At 37.6% G+C, this 17,223-nt stretch overlaps 1 protein-coding gene across 1 annotated transcript; it reads left to right on the top strand.

The window, feature by feature from the left end:
* The first annotated feature begins 2,196 nt into the window (after positions 1-2,196).
* LOC140175154 (uncharacterized) lies at positions 2,197-17,217 on the top strand. Its single transcript, XM_072202087.1, has 9 exons — positions 2,197-2,340; positions 2,521-3,883; positions 3,971-4,503; positions 4,879-5,415; positions 5,664-5,758; positions 6,550-6,638; positions 12,653-12,788; positions 16,352-16,514; positions 16,975-17,217. Exons 1-9 carry the CDS (start codon positions 2,197-2,199, stop codon positions 17,215-17,217), a joined length of 3,303 nt encoding a protein of 1,100 aa, XP_072058188.1.
* The last annotated feature ends 6 nt before the right edge of the window (positions 17,218-17,223 follow it).

The raw sequence follows: 17,223 nt of genomic DNA, 5'->3' as shown, positions 1-17,223 counted from the left end.
ACCACTGAAAACTAGATTTTGGTTCAAAAGAAAAGATACAGACCATTCTTGGGCAGAATTCAAATATGAAAAACTGTGTGATTACTGCTATAAGTGTGGGAGAATTGGGCATGACAGAAGAACATGTGAGGAGGAGCTAGCAAGATCATTAGTAAATTCAGAAATGCCTAGATATGGGCCTGAACTCTCAACTCCAGGGTTGAAATCCATAGAGAATGAGGCCAGAAAAGCAGGGATAAGGAGGAGAAAAGAGGAACAAAACAATTGGGTGGAGGAGTTTTGGGAGGCGTGTGAAAGAAGTATGCAAGGAAGAGAGTGGCTGAAAAGACAAGCTCAGAAGAACAGAGGGGAGTCAAGTCTAGGGGATGTGAGAAGCTCTCAAGCTAGTGCCTCTGCCAAATCATGGGACAGATCTGCAAATCCACAAGAACAAATGGGAGAGAGACAGGTGGCAATACAAGAAGAGCAAGATCAAGATGAAGGGGCCGATGAGGATGGAATGAATGGTGATAAACACAATAATACCCTTAGGTTAAAGGATGATGGGACAGCAAATCATAAAAAAGGAAAAAAGGAAGAGGTTATCCTACAAAATCAGCTAGCCAGTGAGTCAGTAACAATGGGAAACGTGAATGAGGCTAGGGAAAAAGAAAAGGCAGAAGAGAATATGGAGGATAGGAGCAAGATTCCTAGGCATCCTAAAGAGAAAGGTGGGCCAGGTGTGAAAAAGATAGACAACACAAAAAGAGGGGCATGGGCTTTCACTAACCAAAGGCCCAACAGAAACAGACAACAAACTAGAAGTGGGCCAATTGAAGAAGAAAGGAACATCACAATCAGAGAAATATTGAAGGAGTTCAACAAAAACATGGCTGAAGAGAAAAGGAGGAAAAGCACAGAAAAGGAAAAAAAAGAGGAGGCCCACAACAGGAATAACATGGACATTGATGGAGCAATTGGACACTACAAAACAAATGAAAGAGAATCAGTACAGAGAGGCAAACAGATTGTCACAAAGAGCGAAGGAGGCTTCTACTACATGGAACTAGCAGAAGAGGAAGAGGAGATAGAGCAGAAGAACAGCAAAGCAATAGTAGTGGCCAGAGGATATGAAGTAGAACTTGTTCAAAGAATGGAGGAAAAATTAAAACTCAAAAGAAGAAGGGAGGAGGACCAACCGGAGCAGACTGCAGAATTTGAGAAAGAAGAAGAGGAAGCTAGGCAGATGGGGAGGGCCAACAAGAAGAACAGATAGAGCAGAAGACATACAGAAGAAGGAGCGCATCAGAAAGGACCACAGATCAGAGATGACTGGGAAGACTCAATGGCTGAGGAGGCGGGCCTACAGATGCCCCCAACTCAACCAGGAGTATAATAAGCTGGAACTGTCGCGGGGTAGTAGCTCCCGCGACGGTTTCTGAATTGCACAGCATGTGCAAGCAATTGAAGCCTGCAATAGTATTTTTAATGGAGACTAGAGCAAGAGAAAGCACCATTAAGAAGTTGAAAAGAAGATTACATTTTGAGAATGTATTTTACATAGAACCCCGGGGACTGTCCGGAGGACTATGCCTTTTGTGGAATGAAATATATAATATTGATATTTACTTTTGGTGTGATAATCATATAAAAGCTCGTATTGATGATAGGAAAGGAAAAATATGGGAGGGTAACTTTATATATGGAAATCCATGTTTTGGAAGAAGAAAAGAGCAATGGAGAATTATCACAGCAAACAACAGCAACAAAGGGGAGCCACAACTATTCATAGGGGATTTTAATGACATTTTAAGCCAAGAAGAGAAAATAGGTCTACATCCAAAGCCACTAAATTAGGTTAGGGAATTCAGGCAGTTTGTAGATTTGAATTATCTTATGGATTTAGATATCAAAGGAGGAAGATTCACATGGTTCGGAAATCCGAGGAATGGAGTTGTAACAAGGGAGAGGATAGATAGGGCTTTAGTCAATTGGGAATGGAGAGTCTTGTACCAGCAGGCATCACTCAAAGCTCTGTCGGCTATCAGTTCTGATCATTGCCCATTAGTTTTGGATGTTAATCAAGTTCAAAGGATCGAGAAGACTTTTAAGTTTGAGGCCTTTTGGACTGATCATGAGGAGTGTGAGAATACGGTAAGGAAGGGATGGGAAATGGAAAACGTCCAAGGATGCGCCTGGAAATGAATAACAACAAGAATGGAGAATTGTAAAGAGGAGCTTAAAAAGTGGAGCAGGAGGACACTAAAACGAGCAGATAAAGAAATCCACAAGCTGAAGGAGGAATTAAAGAAGTTACAAGAGTCAGACCTAACACAAGAGAAGCAGGAGAAAATACAGCAGGTAAAAGAGAATATAGCAGCATTATGGAAATAGGAAGAAAAATATTGGGGACAAAGAGCCAGGTTAAAGTGGCTAAAATGGGGAGACAAGAACATATCTTTTTTCCATGCCACAACCATTCAAAGAAGAGGAAGGAACCGAATCGATAAGTTGAGAAATGATGCGAGTTCTTGGATATAGGACAGGAAAGGAATTATGAGGCACATCGAGGAGCGTTTTGACGCACTTTTTACTTCGAGTAACAATAGGAACTGTGAACCAGCCTTAAGAAATATTCCAGGGAGGGTCACAGAAGACATGAATAGGAAGTTAATCTCAGAGGTCACAGAAGATGAAGTCAGAAAAGCAGTTTTTAGCATGGGCAGCCTCAAGGCTCCTGGACTAGATGGCCTAAATGGAATGTTCTATCAAAAGCACTGGGAGATAATCAAGAAGGAGGTATGTGCAGTAGTCAAAGAAATCTTTCAGAATGGGTTTTTACCGGAAGAGATTGGTGAAACCATAGTAGTTTTAATTCCAAAGGTCAAGGATCCGGAAGAACTTAATCAATTAAGACCAATCAGCTGCTGCAATTTTATTTATAAAATTATTACCAGGGTTATAGTGTTGAGGCTGAAAGGGTTTCTCAAGGATATAGTATCCCCAACCCAGAGTGCATTTGTGGGAGGAAGGCTAATACAAGATAATGTTGTAATTGCCCAAGAAGTTTATCATAGCCTAAATAAGAAAGGAAGAGAGGGATCACAAAATATAGCAATCAAGTTAGACATGAATAAGGCATATGACAGGCTAGAATGGGATTTCCTTGAAATGGTGCTCAGAAAATTCGGATTTGCCGAAAAATGGATTGATTTGGTAATGAAATGCGTAAGAAGCGCAAGTTATAGGATCAAGGTCAATGGAGAACTATCGAAGAAGATTAAGCCTCAGAGAGGTCTTCGACAAGGGGACCCATTATCCCCATACCTTTTCATTTTAGCAGCTGAGGTATTCACGACTCTTATGCAAGAGGCTAGAACGAAAGGGAAAATAACAGGCCTAAAGATAGCCCCAACAGCTCCGACTCTTACTCACCTGTTATTTGCAGACGATTGCATAATATTTGCGAAAGCGAAAGAAGAGGAGATATTTCAGATCATAACTGTGCTAAATGAATACACAGAGGCATCCGGACAAAGAATCAACATGAACAAGTCAGGCATTTCCTTTGAAAGCCAAGTGCCGATACAAACGAGGGTAGACATAGAAGAGATTTTAGGAATGACAACATGGGACACGCCAGGAAAATACCTGGGATTACCAGCAATATGGGGAAGATCTCAGAACAAGGCACTAGCATGGATTGAAGAAAAGATCATGAATAAACTAGAAGGATGGAAAGAAAGGTTGCTGAATCAAGCAGGCAAAGAAATACTAATAAAGGCTGTAATTCAGGCTATGCCATCGTATATCATGAATGTCATAAAACTCCCAAAAAGCTTTTGCAGGAGAATTTGCGCAAAGGTTGCAAGATTCTGGTGGGCAGCATCGGGGAAGGAACGAGGCATCCATTGGAAGAAATGAGAGAGCATTACTGAGAGCAAGAGCAATGGGGGACTGGGGTTTAAAGATCTTGAAAATCAAAATTTAGCCTACCTTGCAAAACAAGCATGGAGAGTATTAAAGAACCCAAATGCAATCTGGGTGCAAACTTTGAAATCGATCTACTTTCCGGACGGTAACTTCTGGACAGCATCGGGCAAAAAGGGTGCGTCATGGATCTGGAGAAGCTTATTACAGGGAAGAGAACTGTTAAAGGAGAGTGCAAAGTGGAGCATAGGAAATGGCTCTAAAGTTAGAATTTGGAAAGATAATTGGATAGTTGGGAGGAGTGGGCCTCTCAATTCAAACAGCACAGATGACTCAAGGGTTAAAGACCTTATTGCAAACGGTGAAGGGTGGAATAAAAGGAAGATCGAAAGCATGTTTTCCCAAGATATTTGCAAAGAGATTCTCAGCACCCCTGTTAGTGTGATGAACAAAGAGGACCACTTATATTGGCCATGGAGGGAAGATGAAAATTATTCAATAAGAACAGGATATTATGCATCGAGAAGAATTGGGCAGAACTGGAAACATGAAAATCCATCAACAAGTGAGGATAAAAGGGAGATATGGAAGGAGGTGTGGAGAATGGAAGTCCCCCAGAAGATCAAAATATTCTTATGGAAAGCATGCCATGATATATTACCAGTATGGTCTAATTTATATAAAAGAAAGATGGCATTAGATCCAGTATGCAAAATATGCTTAAAAAGTTCAGAGATGGTAGAACATGCTTTGCTATTATGCGACTAGGCCAGGGCCACATGGTTCGGAGCGGAGTGCCAATGGACCCCAACAGTGGAGACTGTTAGCTCAATCGGGAAGTGGATGGTCGAATGCATAAAGAGGTTGAGAGCAGGGGGTGGAGGAGACCAGGAAAAGAGAGTTAGCAAACTAGGATTTCTCATGTGGGAGATATAGAAAACTAGGAACAATAAGTTGTTCCAACAACAGGAGGTTAATCCTAGATGGACAATTTGTAGGGCAACAGCACTAGAGGCAACATACTGCAAGCAAGTAGAAAAGCAGCAAACACACAAAACAGAAATAATTAGATGGAAAACTAACCTGGTGAAATGGAGACCTCCCCCTGAGAATTGGCTAAAAGCTAATGTTGATGCAGCCTTCAAGAAAGACACGGGAACAGGAGCAATAGCTGTAGTTATAAGAAATCACAGGGGAAGGATCATGTTAGGATTCTCAGGTAAAATTCAAGCTAGATCAAGTATCATGGCAGAAGCTCAGGCAATAAGGCAAGCATTAATCATAGTAAACAACTTACAAATGGGCAGAATTTTAATTGAATCTGACAATTTAAAGCTAGTACAAGCAATCAAATCCAAGACAGATTTAGGAGAGGCTTTGGCAATAATTCAAGACATTAGAATCCTAATGGAAACTTCACCTGAAAAGGGAGTAACTTGGACCCCCAGAAACGGAAATCGGTTAGCCCATGCGGTGGCGAAAGCAGCAGAAGCAGAAACATTACCAGTGAGTTGGAGCATCAAACCACCTGCAGACATACAGAGCATTATTAGAGAAGAGGTCCAAATGTAAAGCAACAATTATAAAAGAACAAAAGGAAGGTTGAGATTAGGCAGAATTGGAAAGGCTCGAACCAGGCAATGAGACAGGGAAATCAGGATTTCATCCAGATCATCAGGGATCTGAGACAGACGATCTACATGCAACCCAAGACAGGGCTATTTTAAAGTTGCGGCTGGGGGATTATGAGGCAGGGGAGCCACAGTGCGAATCATGGGCTGAGATATAAGGAAGATGGTATGATGGAGCTTGGCCAGGCGATGATGGAAGGCCATGTTGATGAAGCCTGGTTGCTGCTTCGGAGATAACATGGTGCGAAGACAGAGCAGATGGAAAGAGTCCAAGTCGTCTTGACTCCAGGGGCATCATCAACCATGCAAGATCAAATAAGGTCGCCGGCTACCTGCTGTGAAGGAACCACGAAGGAGCAGGAGTGAAATTGAGTGTTTCACTCTCGCAGCAATCGAAGGATTCTTCATTGGATAATGGGTCGGTTCGGGACATAACGGGTCGGTTTAGGGGGGCATGGATCTCTGTTCTGGGCCTGGGCTAGTTTGTTGGCCCGGGTCCCCGTCCAAAAAAAAAAGAGAATGATATAGTAAAACTTAGGGGCAAAAATACATTTATATAAAAATTGAACCAAGATGGTAAAATTTAAATACGGAGCTAAAAATTCTAAAAATATGTTAAAAAGTGAAAAAACTGAAGAAAAGACTAAAAAATACCAAAAGGAGAACCTAAAAGTGCAGGTAACATAAGTTAGAGGTAAAAATATAATTAAAAATGATGGAAACAAGAGAATGCACCCAAGAAGAGAGCTAGTAAGTAAAAGTGAGGAGGATGTAGAGATTAAATAGGTAACTTAGTATAAATTAATAAAAAAATAAAAAATAATATAAATAAAAAAGTTTTAAAATAAAAATATAATAATAATAAAATATATTTTTTGTCTTTAAAATTTATTACAAATTTTAAAAATGTTTTTAAATTTTAGAAAAGTGTTCACATATAACAGGCTGCTGAGTGGAATGTGGTATGCTGCACGTTATTCGTTGAAATATAATGTAAATTAATGCAAAGGCTCATATTAAGGTCAAGTTTGTTATGGTGGACACCATTATGGAGGGTTGTGGTTGGTGCTCCAATTGGTCCATCAGGTTTGCCTCATGGTAAGCATTAATATGTCGTGTCTTTCCAGGCTGGAGTCATAAGCTGGTCTTGGAGGTAAGCGGAGCTGACGCAAGTTCGGGCCTCATTAAATTTTGTTGGTTTTGGTTTGTTGGGCTTAATATTTTGGGTCATCCTAGGGTCCTGAAATGAATTTTTTTCTGTCCGTGCTGAAAGTGTGTGGCATGATAAAGGAGAGGACACGTGGTTCTGTTGCCTCCAAATTTCTGACAATTTCTGCGCTAAGACTGATGGTGATGTATGCTGAAAATTTGGTTACATGATAATAATCTTTTGTTAATGATGGCAATTATATTATTGGACCTATTTTTGAGGACACAGTAAATATTTGATTTCATGTTATGGAACAAAAATAAAGTGAACACAATATATATGACACTGAAGATTAGGTTTTTGTTTTACGTTTTGGGCTATGAAATATGTTTTTGGACATGAACATGAAATTAGATCATAAAAAAACTATTATTGTAGTAATAAACAATAAAAATATAAAACCAAAGAAAATAAATAATAATAATATTTAAAAAAATAGAAGACAACTCTAAAATTAAGGATTTAGGGTATAAAGGAAGAAGATACTTTTTACTGCTCCATTTTGTTGTAAAACCATGTTATTTAGTTTTGAAATTTTTTTTGGAACAAAAAAAATTAATAACTTTATTTAATTTTTAAAAAAGAATATTTGTTTAGATATTTAATTCTTTCAGTTTAATTATTTTTAATTTTGAAATTAAATAAATTGAAAATTTTAAGTAGTAGTATTTTGAGTTTAAATATAAATTTTGAAAGTGTACGTTAAAGTGAAAATGTATGTTTAAACTTAAAACAATTTAAAATAAGTTAAGGTATGAATTATATCTATTTAAATAAATTTATAAAAAATTTATTTTCAAAAAAAATTTAATTTAAACATAGTTTTTCAATTTAACATAGACTTTCAATAGTTATTGTTCCGGGGCTTACCTAGAACTGGACGGTGTTTGGACTTGTTTGAGGCCCAAGCGCTGGAGGAGTGTGGTCTCCGACTTGGTTTATGTCTGGGAGCCACCTCCGAGTTGTGTGTTCTAAGAGATGGGGGGTGGTACTTGCAAAGACACTTCGATGCCTAAGTCAGCATGGGGTTAAGCAGGTTTAGAATGTATTGGAACTTAGAGATACCTGAGGAGTGTCAGGGTATTTATAGTGGTGATCCAATAACCACCATTGGAGTAGTGCCACCTTTTTAGGCGGATAATCGTCCCTTTTATCTAGGAATTGTTGGGATATGGCTTCTAGAAGTGGGTTGAGAGATTTTAGGGGCAGTTACTTATTTGAATAAGTGTTATCTGCCAGCTATCTCTTGAGCCCGACTTTTTTGGAAAGAAGTCTGTGTTGAGTCCGACCTCTTCTAAAGAGGTCGGTGAATAACGAAGGCCAATCTTTGGATTGGGCCTTTTGGTGTATTTGGACCTGAGCCTTAGTGTTGGGTTAGTGTATGAACAGTGCCCCTACTCGAGTTCAATATCTTTTTCTTAAGAGTTGGATTCGAGTATTTAAACTCGGGCTTGTAGGCTCTGTATAATTGGTTTTAGCACATCTTACTTAACCAAAGAATATTTCTTATCCTAGTTTCGTACAACTCGTTCAATTCGAATTGTTTTGAGGATACATGACTTGTTTTAATACAAATCACCTTTCTGAAACTTATTCTGATTTCTTACGACTTGTTTTGATACAAATCGTTTATTTCAAAACTCGTAATTATTTTTTAGTATAACCTCATCTAGCTCGTTCGATGCGAGTAGTTTTAAGGTCTTACGATTTGTTTCATTTCAAATCGTTTAATTAAAACATGGCTATTTCTTGATCTAATTTCATACAACTCATTTAAATTCGAGCTGTTTTTTAGGACTTCACAACTTGTTTCAAGTACAAATTGTTTATTTTGAGTCCTTTTAAACTATCAGATCATCTTTATAACCATCGGACTTCGTTGCTTTATCCATTATGTCCCTGCTCGAGGTCGAGCTTTATGAAGTCAGACTCGAGCAATCAAGCAGAAAGGATTTTCGAATGAAGCCTTTTTTTGTTGAACTCATTCATTCTGATTTCTGAGTTTTCTTGATGACTTGTTTTTTATACAAGTCACTTTTTTGAAGCACAACTCGTTATATATCAAGTTGTTTTGCGCAATTTATTTTAATACAAATTACTTAGATCATATGGTTATTTTTTACTCGATTTTGTTCAACTCATGGGCTTGAGTTGTTTTAAATCATCAAGCCGTATTATAACCATTGGACACCAATTTATACCTCGTCGCTTTATCCGAGCAACCATTGAAAAGGCCAGCTCGTGATTTTTGCGCTTTGTCGAGCATAAATTGGCGCCTTAGGTGAAGGGATTATATGCTTATTCCCTCCCCTTTCTAGTTTTTACAAGGTTGTCGTCCTTGTGTATGATACAACTTGTTTTATCCAAGTTGTTTTGGAGGATAGTTTTTACATTTCGATTTTGTTCAAAAACGTTTACAATCCTTCCTTTTTAACTCGTTTCTATACGAGTCATTTGGTTGAAGTGATTCATTTTGATACAAATCACTTTTAAAGCTTTGCTTTTAGATAGACACGACTTGTGCTTAACACAATTTTGTTGAAAATATGGTTGACTGGCATAACTCGTTTAATCCAAGTTATCCTTATGTTGTTGTGAATGCTAGAACGAGTTTTCTTGGAACAACTTGTTTTTGTGAAAGTGTTCCATTTTATACGACTAGGTCGTTTATTTTTAGAACTTGTAGAGATGAGATTGTGGGCTTGAGATTTTGAATGATCCATTTGTTATCCGTGTGGATCGAGTTGTTAGATCGTATTTATGCCTCAAGGGGCATATTTAGTTAAGTTACTTTTGCGACTTGTTCTAAACACAACTTTTTCAACCCGTTTGGCCCGAGCTATTTCGAGGTGTTTTCTTTCCAATTCGCATATGTAACTTCTTTCCACCAATTGGTTCCTCGTCGCTTCATCCAGGTGATTTCTATATGATCGGCCCGTGATTTTCGCGGTTTATCGAGCTTCAATTGGTGTGTGTTAATTGTAGAAAATCAATTTTCATAAGGAATTGTTTTATCTCCTTATGTTGGAGGTGTGTTGTGACCTGGGTAGTTTTTCACCCTCGAAGTTAGACACTTTGTAGTAGCCCTTTTCTAAGATTTCAATAATCTTAGAAAAAACCTTTTTGATCTTTGTTTTGAAAAACCTTTTTCTTGGCTGACTGTCCCTTTCTTTAAGTTAAGTTTTCCTTAACAACTCGGGACAGCCTTTTGCCTTAGTGCTTTCAATAGGTTTCCTGATCTCTTTTTGGTATTCCTTATACTCAATTTTTGATTTATTGAGCTCTTATGATTTAGGTTATTTTTGCGATGCGTTTCCTTTTTTCTCGGTTTTTCCGACTTGTAAGTCAGATAATTTCCGAGTTTATTACGATCGACTTTTATAACCTCTTTACACCGACTTGTACCTCGTCGTTTTATCCTGACGACCATCTAGGTCGGTTCATGGGATTTTCACGCTTTGTCGAGCTTAAGTCGGCGCGTTTCGTAGAAAGAAAGAAAAACGAGAAGGAATTTATAAGAGATAAAAGATCTTTATTTATTTACGAAGGTACTTTTACTGCTACTAAGGGTTTTTCACTATCTATGATCCCTTAGTCTCTACTATGATGCCTCGTTAAAAACCCTTCTTCAGAAAAAATCCTTTAATTTTTGGGAAAAAATCATGAAGTTGGAAAAAGAGTACATCAGGGAGTAGAGTTCGCTTTTAGCTATAGTACCTTTTCATGTTACAAGCATGCCACGACCTTGGTAGCTCGGTGCTGTTTAAGTCGGTCACCTTGTAATAACCTTTTCCTAAGATCTCATTAATCTTGTAGGGTCCTATCCTTTTTGTTGTCAGCTTTCATTCGCCCGAACTCAGTAGCTTGATATTTTTTCTTATCAAGATGAGGTCTTTTGCGGCGAATCTCGTAGCCATCCTTTGTCTCAAGAGCTCTTTCCTTATCTGAGTTTGCTCTCATGTTTCTGGAAGGGGGTCACGTTCTTCTTTCGTGCTCTAGCATCATTGTAGAATGTTGTCTTTAGTTTTTAATAATTTTGGACTTAGCTTTCATGATAAGCCAGTGCCCCTACTCGAGGTCGAGCTTCATAAAGTCGGACTCGAGTATTCAGTCATGCCATTCTTGAATCTTACTATTTGTTGCTATGTGACTTTTACAAGTTATTTTGGACTCTCTTTTTGGGAGGTCGGATAACTTGTTTTATACTTGTTGTGTCAACTTAGTAAGGTCGGATACTTATCTCTTGGCTTGAGGAGGCATTCTTATAAATCGCCATCCTTTCTCAATTTGTTTTAAACAAATTGTTGTGACGTCGGGTTTACATCCTCTTCGTGTTGATGTTTGATTATGATCACGTTGTCCTTAAGTTATTTGTGCAATTCGTTTTAGGCTTTGCCCCTTGCCAGTTTGATTTAGGACAAGTGGCTTAATGAGGTCGGACCACGATTTGCATTTATAACTTCTTACGCCACTTTGAATCTCATCACTTCAAGTCAGAAAAAGTGTGCATTAAGGAGTAAGGTGCGCTTTCTAGTTGTAGTATTCCTTTTGTTGTAAACATGGCACAATCTAGGTAGATTGTTTTTGAGTAAGTTGAGTATGTTGTAGTAGTTCTTTTTCAAGTCTTAAGTGACTTTGTTGGATCTTTTCATTTTGGTGTTGGCTTTTCTTCGTCCGCTTTTGGTCCGATGTCATTTTGGATCAAGCCGAGGTTGTCAGTTGAGAAATTTCTTCGTATGACCTTCTCATGGCCATTTATGCTTGGGATCTGGTTCTCGAAGTTGTACCTCAAGAAAGAAGTCAGACTTTTCTTTGTAAGCTCTTAAAGGAAGTCAGATTTTTATTTGTAGACTTGAATCCTCAGAGGAGGTCAAATTATCTTCATAAGCTTGGATCTTTAGAAGAGGTCAGATTTTTCTTTCTAAGCTTGGAAAGAGGTCGGACTTTCTTTCTAAGCTTGGAGGTTTTCGACCTCATTGTAGACTCTGATCTTTAAAAGAAGTCGGAATCTCTTTCTGATATTCTTCGAGGTTTTTGACCTCATTGTAGAGTTGATTGTGAAAGAGGTCAAATTTTTTACAGACTCTAAAACGAGGTCGGATTTTTTCCTTGTCGGATCTAAAGAGGTCGGATTCTTCTGAGCAATGAGGTTTTAGACCTCATTGTAGAGTCTAACCTTTAAAAGAGGTCGGACTTTCTTCGTGGGATCTAAAAGAGGTCGGATTTTCTTTGTGAGCTCCCAGCTCATCCGACCTTGTTGTAAAGTCTAACCTTTAAAAGAGGTCGGACTTTTCTTCATGAGCTCTCTAAAAGAGGTCGGATTTTCTTTGGTGAGCTCCCAACTCATCCGACCTTATTGTAAAGTCTGACCTTTAAAAGAGAGGTCGGACTTTTCTTCATGAGCTCTCTAAAAGAGGTCGGATTTTTTTTGGTGAGCTCCCAACTCATCCGACCTTATTGTAAAGTCTGACCTTTAAAAGAGGTCAGACTTTTATTCGTGAGCTCTCTAAAAGAGGTCGGATTTTCTTTGTGAGCTTCTAACTCATCCGACCTTGTTGTAAAGTCTGACCTTTAAAAGAGGTCGGACTTTTATTTGTGAGCTCTCTAAAAGAGGTCGGATTTTCTTTGTGAGCTCCCGGCTCATCCGACCTTTGAAGAAAAGTCTGACCATCATTCCCTCCAATGAAGACTGGGCCTTTGTCACCCCGACTTTCTTTTTTCTTTGGATCGGATTCCAGTTTTCTTCCTGGAAGACATCCATCTTTATTGGTGTGCAAACAACATCAAATTCTACCACAGGAATATTTCTTTCCATATTCATTGGCAGTGATGTAATTTGTGAGCAACTAACGAAAGATGTACCATGAGAATTTTTTGTGTTATTCACTGTTGTAATTGACAGGTGAATCCATTGAAGAAAAAACTGGATTCATCACTCCATTGTCGGATTGGGTTGCGTTCAAATTGGCTGATGCTGTGTATTTGGAACATGCAACTGTTCCATTTCATGAGTGGGTATCATGGATTTTTCCGAGATTGTAAGTTGGCACAGATGTCATTGTCCATCCTATTTCATGAAGAGGTTGGGATTAGTCACGTTCCCTTTTCCTCTTTTTTTTTTCTTCACGTAACTTCTTTTGCCAATTGAATTTTTTGAATTGAAAATTCTTTTATTCAATTGGCTTTCGAGTTCATTTTTTTTCAAGTAACTTCTTTTGCCAATTGAATTTTCTGAATTGAAAATTCTTTTATTCAATTGGCTTTCGAGTTTGTCTTTTTTTTTTCACGTAACTTCTTTTGCCAATTGAATTTTCTGAATTGAAAATTCTTTTATTCAATTGGCTTTCGAGTTCGTCTCTTTTTTTTTCACGTAACTTCTTTTGCCAATTGAATTTTCTGAATTGAAAATTCTTTTATTCAATTGGTTTTCGAGTTCATCTTGGTTTGCTTTCTACAATGGCCTTGGGACGGTGCTTTCTTCTCTTTTAATCCAATTTAACTGTAGAAGTAGAATCATCATCCCTATTTGATATCCTTTGCCCATTGGGAAAAGTTTTTACGGGATTTCTGGTATCCATAGAAACTGTATTCCAGCTTCTTTTTAACATGCTTGCATCTTATTCATGTCGAGTGGTTGTCTGACTATGTTATTGATCATCCGCCATTATCAAGAGTTGAGCTCCAGGTCCCCGGCAACGGCGCCAATGTTCTGGGGCTTACCTAGAATCGGACGGTGGTTGGACTTGTTTGAGGCCCAAGCGCTGGAGGAGTGTGGTCTCCGACTTGGTTTACGTCTGGGAGCCGCCTCCGAGTTGTGTGTTCCAAGAGATGGGGGGTGGTACCTGCAAAGACACTCCGATGCCTAAGTCAGCATGGGGTTAAGCAGGTTTAGAATGTATTGGAACTTAGAGATACCTGAGGAGTGTCAGGGTATTTATAGTGGTGATCCAATAACCACCGTTGGAGTAGTGCCACCTTTTTAGGCAGATACTCATCCTTTTTATCTAGGAATTGTTGGGATATGGCTTCTAGAAGTGGGTTGAGAGATTTTAGGGGCAGTTACTTATTTGAATAAGTGTTATCTGCTAGCTGTCTCTTGAGCCCGACTTCTTTGGAAAGAAGTCTGTGTTGAGTCCGACCTCTTCTAAAGAGGTCGGTGAATAACGAAGGCCAATCTTTAGATTGGGCCTTTTGGTGTATTTGGACATGAGCCTTAGTGTTGGGCCAGTGTATGAACAGTTATATTTAAACTCAAAATACTACTATTTAAAATTTTCAATTCGTTTAATTTAAAAATTAAAATTTATTAAACTTGAAAAATTAAATATCCAAATAAATATTCTTTTTTTAGAAAAATAAAAGTTATTAATTTTTTTTAATGCATAGAACAAAATTTTAAAACAAAATAACATACGCTTTGAACACGATAGAGCAGTAAAAAGCACCTTTTTCTTTTGTACCCTAAATTTTTAATTTTAGATCTGTCTTCTCTTTTTTTTTAAATATTATAACTATTATTATTGTTATTATCTATTTTTTTGGGTTTCATATTTTAATTGTTTATTATTACATAATAGTATTTTCATTATCCAATTTCATTTGTATGCCCAAAAAAATTTTTCATAGTCCAAAACGTTAAACAAAAATCGAATTTTAATGTCACATATTATCTTCACTTTTTATGGTTCAATAACACAACATAAAACAGCCACACTTAAATGTGACCTCCAATACTTGCTGGGCCTTCAAAAATAGGCCCAATAATTTAACTCCCATCATTTACATAATATTATTATCATCTAACCAAATTTTGGGCAAACATCATCAACTGATTGCCATCAGCTTTGGCGCAGCAAATGTCGGTACTTTGGAGGCAACAAAAGTATGTGTCCTCTACTTCAATGTGCCACATACTTTCAGCACCAGAAGAAAAAAAAAACTTTTTTAGCACCCTAGCAATGGCCTAATATTTTTTCCACCAACATTTGTGTCTTCTCTTTTCTCGCGTGAACACCGCCAGCGTCTCCTTCATCGTCTCTACTCTAAAATAGCTAGGCAACATCACTGGCAGCGACGTTTGTTGGTGTGGCTCCTCTTTTGGTATGGTTCTTTTACATCAAAACGAACAATGATCTCCCAGAGCTTCAGTGGTTTTCTTTTTTTCTCCGTGGTTTGCTCTGAGTGAATAGGAACGACGTCTACGAGCTTGTGTAGTTGTGTGACTCGTCTAATTCAACAAATGACGCCTATAGATGAACATGACAGACAGCTACAGTTGTGTTTTTCCGATACGTAAGGTTTTTGGTCCTTCTGATTTTGTCATTTTTAAGGTTCTGCAGCTTCTAATTTTGTAATTTATAGGGATTTTTTTTGGAGAATTTTTGTTTTTTAACTGTATTAATGTGATTTTGCATTTGAGGTTTGTTAGCGTTTGTTGATGAACTGGCATGGCGAACTAAGACAGTAGTAGAATGCATGTATATATGGATTTTCAACTAGTTCTGTAAATTTTTGGGGGTTTGGAGATTTTATTTTTAGGTTTTCTAATTTTTTGGGTTTCCATTTCTTGCTTCAATATGCTTTTTGATTTTATAATTTGCTTATTATATTGATTCATTATGATTTCGCTTAGCTATATGAGTAATCATAATTGCATACTAGTATATAAGCCTTGTACTCAATTATTTCACATTTTTAATCTTTTCGGTTCTTGTAACACCTTCACTATCAGAAGTCACGCTTCCGATTGCGCTACTCTGATAGCAAGAAGTATTACGATTACTTTACATACTAAATATTAATATAGGAGCCTATGACTCGACACTGTATTGCTGACTTCTTTGAAAACCGAAAATAAATACTTTATCTTAAGAAAAATACAAGCAGGCATAAATTTATATACAAGACTCTTTACATAATATCTCATAATATTTCTTTTTTAAAAATTTTGGGTCTTACAATTCTCATGGCTTCTCTCAATTGCAATATATTTCTTGTCCCTTCGTGTTATATACTAATGTTATCAATAATGCTTTGGACTTGAGTTGATGCTTCACTACTCTTTGAAATTATCTTTTCTTCCCGTTGAAGTGAATATAATGTGCCTATATCAGTCAGTGGAATATTTATCTCAGATGTCAAATAAGCTATTTTAGAGAATCACTTTTTGTGTAACTTTTACTTTGCTCCCCCATATCTCTTTTTTGGATTTGCTCTAAAATTCTAATACAAGTTTCTTACCTTTTTCATACTACTTTTTCAAAATTTAATTTGAGGTGATGTGTTTTTGGTTTCGAGGTTAAAACTTTTTTCCATTGGAACTAATATTGGTTTTTAGGGATTTTTTCTTAAATAAAATAAAAAAATTATTTAATTCTCCAAACAAGAATTTTGAGCTTTATTTTTTAGAATATGTTTTTTTTGTAATTAAGGCAAGTTTGCTGCACTCCCAGTGAACTCTATATAAATTAGGGAGTTCGCTGCATTCCCGGAAAGCTCTAAGATAGATGTCCAAAATAAAAACATACAGCAGAGTAGAAAACCACAATTTCATTGTCGACTTTCATTATCATTGTTGACATTTTTTCTCTACAATGTCAAGGTATCTATTGTTATCTATTCATTACGATGGTGAAATAGTATATGATGAAAAAGGTTCTATTGTTTTTAGATCGGGGCAACCGATAATTACCTATATGACACCGGAAGTCAACAATTTAACATCGTCAAAGAATTTGATATTGCATTCTGTCGGACAGCAAGAGGTAAAAAGGGTGAAAAAATTTACTACAGATATCCTACAGAAGTAGATGGTAGTTTATTTTATAAAAGGTATATTACAGTTGTCTTGTCTCTGTTTCTAGTATATGTATTAGACCATGGTGAGAAATATTTTTGTTGTTTTAAATTAGGTATCGTTTACGTGACAACAAAGACGTACAGCTTATAAGGTCGTGGCATAACTGATTGACAAATGTTCATCTGTTGGAATTATTCGTTTTCCTCATTGAGTTGGGTGGCCGAGGATCGTCTGCAGATACTATCGATGATAATTCGTTGAGTGGAGCTGTTAGATGAACTATTAGAAGGATGATGGTGGATCGAAATATGCCACCTGAAGGTAGTCAAGAGGGGTCTAATGTTGAAGTTCGTAATGTTGACTTAATGGATGACGATGTTAAAAGTCATGAGGGTTCTGCTATTAGGGATTTGATGATGGATTAGTATGAAGTTAACCCCGATGACGGAGACGATGCTGATGAAGAACCACCCAAAATTCCTGACGATGGTGAGGAGGAAGAAGAGATAAACTACTACGATGACATACAAATCGCTCTGATACAGCCTGTCATTTCTCGACCATATGACTGGCCGGATCATTTCACGAGATTGAATCTCGAGGCAATGACTTTCGATTGGTCGTTTACCCAGGAAAGCCCCGAACAGGATCAAAGCAACGAGTTGTAATGGGAC

The sequence above is a fragment of the Arachis hypogaea genome, chromosome 9, assembly GCF_003086295.3.
Source record: "Arachis hypogaea cultivar Tifrunner chromosome 9, arahy.Tifrunner.gnm2.J5K5, whole genome shotgun sequence".
Taxonomy (NCBI): domain Eukaryota; kingdom Viridiplantae; phylum Streptophyta; class Magnoliopsida; order Fabales; family Fabaceae; genus Arachis; species Arachis hypogaea.
Note: the sequence above shows the minus strand (reverse complement) of the source record. Positions and strands in the feature narration are given on the sequence as shown.

What these genes read in the sequence shown, in the direction of transcription:
- LOC140175154 (XM_072202087.1), top strand. Translation starts at nt 2,197, where the DNA reads ATGGAGAATTGTAAAGAGGAGCTTAAAAAGTGGAGCAGGAGGACACTA. An exon ending in TCATGGATTTTTCCGAGATT is followed by an intron (nt 12,789 to 16,351) that starts GTAAGTTGGCAC and finishes TACAATGTCAAG; the next exon opens with GTATCTATTGTTATCTATTC. An exon ending in ATTCTGTCGGACAGCAAGAG is followed by an intron (nt 16,515 to 16,974) that starts GTAAAAAGGGTG and finishes ATGATGGATTAG; the next exon opens with TATGAAGTTAACCCCGATGA.